Below are 8,373 nucleotides of genomic sequence, written 5' to 3'. Positions count from 1 at the left end.
TGCTGCTGGGAAGGGGAAGAAACCAAAGTGGGGGGGAAAAAGGCTTCCTAAAAACACTGGACTGGAGGAATGAGGCAGAAGGACAGTCTGGAAAAGTGATTAGAGAAATCATAGTAAAATAATAGGAGGAGACTGTCCCAGGAGCCAAGGGAACATCAGATTTTCAGGCATGTGATGAAATGGATCAAAGGCAGCTGCTGGGTCAGAAAAGATGAAGCTGAGAAGCAATTTCAGTGGAAAAAAATCTAGGCAGGGATTGGAGGTGACAGAGTAAGGAATGGGGCAGTGCTTGCAGAGGCAGGTGGGGTAACAGGGAGGATCAAGAGCTTATTGTGAGAGAAACTGGCCTTCAACAGACAAAAAACAGCAAAGGGAAAAGATTCGTAATTAAAGCTGAACTAACTAGTTTTTGTACACCATTTACTCGGGAAAGGCAACGTGTATAAAAGGTAGAAACATTCATTACATCTGTCAATATAATGTAAAATATACAAGCTTTTCTTCAGGTGTGCACATAAATCACCAGACCCTGCCCTTTATTTACAGGCTGTTGGTGGAGCAGTTCACTGGCTGCTCCAGTTGGTGGGATATTTATAAATTTTGAGCTGGCAGATTTCTCTGGTGATGTTTCAGCCTGTGGATTGTACAGAAACTCAGTGCCACAGCTGCTGTGCATTCATCATGTGCAAGTGCCTGTCCTTAGCAGGAAGACCTCCAAGGATCTCCTCAGGATTCAGAGCAGCTTCGTCAATCCCAGAGCCAGCATCAGTTCCTTTGAGCCAGGATTAAACAAACGCCCTTCGATAACACTAAGCTTCGTTGGGATCTGGAAAGGCTATTTTTCAGGTGGTCTGTGAGATCAGAGCCTCAAATTCTCTCTCTTCACTGCCCAGGAGATCAAGTTGTTTACAAGAATTTAGTTCTAGCTGGAATCCCTAATCCAGATATATCCAAACTTTGGCAGTCATGACCATAAATCTCCTATATGTGAGTCTGGATCCTGATTTTGTGGCCAGACCTTTTCTTTAAGCAGCATGCTAAAATTTTATCCACATGCCAAGCAATTCCAGATTTGGAAATCTCAGTTAAATTTCTCACTTCAGTGAGCCCCATCCATCAGGCCCTTTGTGGATTTCTTACACTTAATTTGTTTTATTTACCTTTGTTTACCAGAAGTGAGGTGCTGCAGGGAAGGGGCCTGGCAGGTGTTGCCATCCAGGTGCCTGCATTGCTGCAGAATTCAATATTAACATCAATTCAAATGACAAGAAGAAAGAAACAGATAAAGTAAAACAGCCTTATCAATAATTACATTAAATTCGACTTGCCCCAAAAGGCAAACAGATCATTAAAAATTTTTAGAAGGCACAAACCAGCACCTAACACTGACCATTACGTTTCTGTGGTTGTGACAAAATTATCAATATCGCAATATTACAATCTTTTAAGTGCACAGATGCAATAAATGTTAGACAAACTTTTGCTGAGTGAATTTTGATGTGTCCTCCCCCTGGTTTTATAGGCTGAGTGTGAGGTACAGCTAGTGCTGGATTTGCTCTTAAACTCTCCTTTCTTAACTTCTTTACTGCCTCGGTATTATCTCTTCCATCTAAACCAGAATTCAAGTTGTGCCACCTTCACTTCATTTAATAAAAAACCCACATCAGTCTTATATTTCTGTAACAATATTGATATGATACATCAGGCTTGTATCCTCTGCTCTATTCACAAGCTGTAAGGCACTATCAGAGTGGTATTTTTCAAAAAATATTGTTTGTTTGCTCTTTGCTTGTCAGGGTGTGCGGGGAGGGAGGGACTGGCATTTCCTTGTTCTCCTGCACAAATGTAACTGATGGAGGTGTCCAAGGCAGGGATCAGGTCCTGGCTCAGGATTTATCCTCATATTTCCACACCACATCTTCCAGAATTACACCACAAAGGTCTCTGACTGCCCCACTGACATTTTGGGGGTTTCCTCTAGGAGATTTCTGCATTCACAAACAATTGCTTCTGGACCCAGGTAATTGATATTTAACTGCTGGCAGTGTACGTGCACTCAGCCAGCTGCTTGAGTGGGGGAAAAGAAACCCAAATAGTTAAAAGATGCTGTGATTTGCATAGCAATACTCACCCCCATCTCCCATCCTTTAGGTCTGTAAGAATTCCTGCCATCTGAAGCTGTCCTACCGAGTTGCCATGGCAACGAGAAGAAGAGAAAAACCGTCAGATCTGAAGATTGCAGTTTACAATTACTGTTCTTCACTCCTCAGCCTCAGTTGCTCCAGTTTAGTTTGCAACCTCACTCAATCTGTCCCACTGTACCTTGGTGTTCGACAGCCTCCACCCCTCCTCCCTTTACCCATGGATTCCTCCTGCAGGACACAAGGTTTACTCAAAATTTTCTCTGAATGTTAAAAGACCATGACATCCAAACCCAACCTTGGGGGAGCAGAAAAAAAAACAAACCAGAATGACTCCATTTTTTTCTATCTGTTGACTTGTTGCTATTCAACTGTTCAGAAAATATTTTGTTGTGGGTTAGTATTTGTATATGTATGAGTGTATGTATATATATATATTTATATAGAGAGAAGAGTTATACCACAGGTTTAGCTTTTATAAAATGTTCATCTGGAGTGTGCAAAGGGAGGGAGCAGAATAATACAGCCACAGATGAATTGTAGCTGTACCACCATGGCTAAGCCTGCTGTGTTTGCCTTTTAGAGCGTGGCCAGGAGGAGCGAGCCCGTGGCCACCCCACCCCAACCAGGGCACCGACGTGGCCCTTCTCGTACCTCAGGTTCAGCAAACAAGAAATGCAAGTCCCCAGGGCTTGTTCCTGACCTGAACTGCTCTTCTTGGGCCCCAGAGGGAGTTGAGGATGCAGGAGGAGCAGCCAGCTGTGATCCGTGTGCAGCTCAGCCTGATTTGAGGGGCTCAAGGGGTGAAACGTTTGCTGGGGCAGGTGACAAAATGTCAGTGAGCTCTGCAGGTGAGAAGCTGAGTCAAACAGCAATGCTCAGTGTTTGCCAGAGCACTGGTCTCTCTCTCAGCCTCTGTGCCAGGAGGAGCACAGGTGCCCTGTTCTATAAATACCCTCACAAACACACAAATCCATAGTTTTGGGTATATATATATACATACATACACACGTACACACAGTTTCCAGTTAAGAGTAACAAGAGCATTTCTTTGTGTGTGTAAACTTACCACACTCGTTTGCAGACATGGGAAAAAAGGGTGTTTGTTCTCTATGAATGTGGATCCTTTTTTATTCTGTGAGCATGTAAGGTCAAAAAAAAAATTCCTTCTAACTGTATGAAGATGATCATCTTGTTAATAAACTGTAAATGATCCATCAAAGCTCACACCAAATTTTTATAAAATTAACACAAAAAGTATACTAGTGACAGACTGTGGCTTTTATTAGAGCTTGCCAGTAACTAGGGTAAGGTAAGTGTCTTAGAATATTTTAATAAACTTGCTTATTTAAAGTTTAAACAAGAAAGCTTCCTTATGCAATAGAACTTTGCAGCTGCATTCCTTAGTTAGCATTTTTACAGTACTTATGGGTCATACTCTATGGCATCCTTACTACAGTGAGATTATGAGCATATCTTCCACACCACGTCTATGTTTCAATAGTAAAGATTTTTGGAAACATTAAAAAAAGTCCAAACATGCATTTAGTTTCCCATAATGCTACACTAGGTATTAAATGTGTGTTGGTGGTTAAAATTTGCTGTACAATAGCTTTTTCTCTGACTTCCTGTATTGTACCAAATATGAAACAGGTTTTTTTTCTTTCTTCCTTTTTTTTTTTTAATCAAAAGGAGTAATAACAGCAGCGACAGAGGAAAAATGAGTTTGTGTTGTGAGCTTTCCTAACGTTGTAGATTACTTGATAAGATATGAGCTGCCTTCAGACCAGTTTTTCTCTTCCAGCTTAACTCCTGCAGTCCTGACCAAGTAAAATCTCCCCCTGGTCCCTGCAGGAGCTGCTCGCTCTGTGTCACCAAAGTGGCACTTCAGGGTCAGTGGGAGCTGGCCAAGGACACCAGGAGTGGCTTTGGCAGCTTCAGGCATCCCAGCAGGGAAGTGCCTGATCCCAAACATTACCATGGGCACGCTTCTCATTCTTTCTCCCTGCCCATACCTTGTAATGACCACGTGCTGCTGCTTTGCCATCAACAATCACATCTTTTTTTAAAAATATACATATATTATTTTCAAGCAAATTTTTTCCAAAAGGAACAATTCAACCAGTGTATGGCACCTCTGGAATTCCAACATGTATGTTCAATGAATGCACCCAAAGACTTTCTGCACCCTGTGCTTGGAGCTACGAAACCTCTATCTTGAATAAAAGAAATTATATTACCCTCCCCCACAAATACTCTTTTCTACTTGGTTTTTTCCTCTCTCCACCCAGCAAAGCCCACCTCTGGAAAGACCCCCTTGACTTTAGGGTCATTTCTATCGAGTCCCAGAGAAATCTCCCCTTCCCTGCTTTAAACCAAGGCTCACAGAGCATTTGGCGAATCATTCCAAGGGCATCCAAAATGAGGAACAAGGAAAAAACTCTTCTGCCTGGAGCTACACCAACAATGGGAAGACTCTTCCAACCACCCTGTGCCCAAGGAGAAGACCTTTCTTCTTGGATCCACTGCAACTTTTTGATGTGCAGAGGGATCAGAGTCTGGCTGAAGCTCTGACCTGAGGTGCATCCAACCCTCCAGTCCCATTTTCCCTTTATTTCTGCTCTCACACATTAAAGCCTCCCAGCCTTTCCCAAGTGTCCCAGGCTCCGCAGGGAGCCGATCCCTGTCCTAGCTGACCATGCCAAGAGAAGATGAAGCTTCCATGTTAATGTTTCTCCCCATTTAACACAGATTGTGGCACGTTCAGAGCGTGACACACGTGAGGAACCACAGCAGAATCTGAGTTCTCCTACCTGAATAAAGGGTGTCATTTCTGACTCAACAATCCAATGTCCATCTCCTGAAACAAAGGAACAACAATGGTTTATCCATTTTCCTACAATATAATGAAAAAGCAGAAAATTTACAAAACTGGTTGTGTTATTTCCTAATAGTTGATTATGTTTAACATTTGTTCAGCCAAGCTTGCTGTTTTTATAGCATGTCCCTTATTCCTACCCAGCTGTTCTAGTCCCACCAACATTTACTTCAGTCTGTGTTTGTAGATCCATAAATGCTGTCTAGAGTCAGAAAGGCAGTGAACTTGTTGATTATCATTTTGTAACATGCACAAAATTTTTTTGTTGGTAAAAACCATTTCCCTTGGAAAGACTATCTGCTGTTGAAACAAAAATTGGGAATAACAATCAGTGACAGGGGTTTATTAGCAAGAAAAAGGTCTTGTTCTTGGTGTTGCTAACTGAACCCTGATCTGTGCTTCTCGTGTGTGCTTTTCCAATATGCCTGTGTGCATTTATTAATGTCCATTTTGTTCAGTAGCTGTAGGTCTGAAGAGTAAAAAGGGAAACGAGCTGCATTTCCTGCTGGGGGTGGAGGAGAATTAGGTAAGAGTGGAACACGGGTAACACACTCCCTGAGCCCCGTTCTCACCATGTGTACATTGCTGTAAATCAAACAGAAACTCCTTCACGAGAACTGAGATTCAGTTAATCATATTTAGATGAAATTTTTCATCTAAACCTCCCCACATATTGCTTTTTGCTGTGAACAGCAAAGCTGCAAGATTTGTCACAGGCTTGCTGAGTGCTTACGCATTATCAGAAGTCTGGGGTTTGTGACATCCAGAGAACCTGAGCCACCCACAGGTGACTCGTGCCCTTCACTGACCACCTGAACGTGTCTTCTAAGGCTCCCAGAATAATTTGGTTTAACCTTTATTTGAAATGGCCAAATAATTTGTCCTGGTCTCTTACAGAATAATTTTTTTGGATCACTACAATACAAACCTCATTTATTAAATTATGGACTTACAAGCAGTTTGTAGGGCTCTATCTGAAATGCCTTATCACTACAAAAAGACATATATTATACTGACAACTTTTGTCTTTCATTTGCAAAGGCCTCTTGTCTGACATACAGAGAAAGCTGCCAATTTTCTTCTCAAATGTTACTAATTCACTTGTAGCAGAATTCTGTACAGAAATAATTTTACCTCACTTGGTCTAAAGGCTAAGTTACTTTCAGAATATGTTTAAAAATGTTTTATTTAATTTAAAAGAAGAATAATTATATTAAAGTCACATTGGCTTGAGAACACCAAGTCTAAAGCAAAACTCTGCTCCTGTCTTGCCTTTATTGCATCTCTAGAAACTCTCTTGTCTGAGAGATCCCATCCAATGCTAACAACAAGAAAAATAAAGTAGCAATTATTTTCTTTCCATTAGCTCTGTGCTCTATAATCTTTAGAAGCAACATGGTGTACATTAGTAATTATCATTATAACCATTCTATTTAAAGCAGGTATAGCTGAGTCTTTCCTACATAAAGCACATAACCCACTGACTGCCCCGTTCTATTGCCTCACACCAGGACACACGAGCTGGTTTGGGTTTGTCCCAGTGGAATGGATGCACTCTCCCACTCTGAGTGGAAAGTTTCTAGTTGCACAACTGCTATGTGTGTATATATGTAGATATATAGAGATATACACATATAAATATATATATAATATAAATGCAGGTGGAAGGAGACTGGCACAACATGGGGACTTGGAATAAGCAGTTTAATTCCCCCAGTTAGGGATGAATTCACGAGATAAGGGACAGTATGGGCTACATGTTTTGAACCAGTCTGCTTTAAAGCCAACTAAAAAAGGCAAAAAACCCACACTCTAAACCCTAGGCTTATCCCAACTCTCCTGTTGTATTTCTGCCACCTTGAGCTGTCCCCTCGTACCACAGTTATATCATTTGAAGATATGCATCATTGTTTACTGACTCATATTTTTGTTGTCTGTGGATCAGCAGGTCACCAGTAGTGGAAAGGGAAGGGTTTAGAGCCAGAATTCCTCATTCCTGAGCTTTCAGTGGGATAGCTGCTCGGGAAAGTTTCATCCAGCCTTGAACATTACACTCCTCCTCTGCATCAGCAAGTGACTGTACTCTGTAATTTGGGGTGAGATGAATGCAGTCTAGAGCCAGGCTGGGTGTTTGGATGTGCACACACCCCCTGCCTGGGACTGGGACTGAGGAATAAATCTGTGTCAGGGGGACTGTGATGGGGAACTCAGCACAAACAAGTTGTGTTGTTGCTGCTATTTCAGCCAGAACCCTCCTGTAAAACCACATCTACCCCATAACACTCTCTGTCCCTTTAGGTTACCATCAAGATTTTTCTTTTATTATTGTTTTTTTCTTTTTTAATAGTTCAGGCAAGGAGAAAAATATTTTGTTTGATTTTCAAGATGCTTAATTCAGCTACTTTTCCAGTCAACCGTTCCTTTGGGCCCTAGTTGCTGAATCGCTTGCTGTTTCTGAGGTGTAAATAAACGTTTTGATTTATGACGTGGTTGCAAAGAAACTTGTAATTTATTTGTGAAATGCTCAAATAAAGGATGTATGGGCTTTTACCTTCTGTCTGGATGTAGACCTCACTGCAGGAATGGAGGGCCATAAAATGACCTCCAGACTGGCAAAGGAATGGAATAACCTGTGTTAGATATCAGAAACCCCAGGGTGTTCTTAGTGAAAGAGAGAAATTGAAGCCTTCACCTCACCACGATGTGGTTTGAGAATGAGAATTGGGAGCTTAAAGAGGTAAATAGAATCACAGGGAGTGGTTTGGGTTGGGAAGGACCCTAAAAACAATCTTTTGAATGATCTAAAGATCAGGGACACCTTCCACCACACCAGGTTACTCGGGGCCCCATCCAAGCTGGCCTTGGACATTCCAGGGGTGGTTTGACCACACAAGAATAACCTTTTATCACACAAGAAAGCAGCAGCTGAATATTTAGGCAACAACAATAATTTGCCTTCTAAAGCCCCATTTCCATTACAGAGGTTGCCTTCAGCCAAACAAAAACCAGATGTCTCCAGGCTGGGCTGTGGCCAGGAACTCTCATGGATTTTTGTTGCATTTCCTTTCTGCCTCACCTGGTCACCCTCCCCACCCACCAGCATCAGTTCAGCTTAGAGAGAACACAGACACAGGAACTGCACAAACAACGCAGAACAGGCTGAACAAACCTCTCTTTACCAGGGGATTCTTGTTCCAGCATAAAGCTAAAGCCTGTTGGCTTTCTGAAGGTCCTCTGAGTTGTTTTTTAGATCTTCTAGGAAGTTATCTAAAGTGACAGAGCCACATAAAGGTAGAAATTCTCTGAAAAGAGCTTTTTAATACCTGTTGGAATAGAGGAAGCTGGGAAGAGAGG

At 41.9% G+C, this 8,373-nt stretch overlaps 1 protein-coding gene across 1 annotated transcript in view; it reads left to right on the top strand.

Annotated features, from left to right (window-relative positions):
* Nucleotides 1–7,569, top strand: part of CDH13 (cadherin 13) — a 449,314-nt gene extending 441,745 nt beyond the window's left edge. Inside the window, exon 14 of the mRNA XM_008638691.2 lies at nt 2,152–7,569. Coding sequence (XP_008636913.1) covers nt 2,152–2,159 — 8 coding nt within the window. The 3' untranslated portion in view covers nt 2,160–7,569. The remainder of the gene's footprint in view (nt 1–2,151) is intronic.
* Nucleotides 7,570–8,373: the final 804 nt, after the last annotated feature.

Source organism: Corvus brachyrhynchos, unplaced genomic scaffold, assembly GCF_000691975.1.
Source record: "Corvus brachyrhynchos isolate BGI_N302 unplaced genomic scaffold, ASM69197v1 scaffold26, whole genome shotgun sequence".
NCBI lineage: Eukaryota > Metazoa > Chordata > Aves > Passeriformes > Corvidae > Corvus > Corvus brachyrhynchos.
Note: the sequence above shows the minus strand (reverse complement) of the source record. Positions and strands in the feature narration are given on the sequence as shown.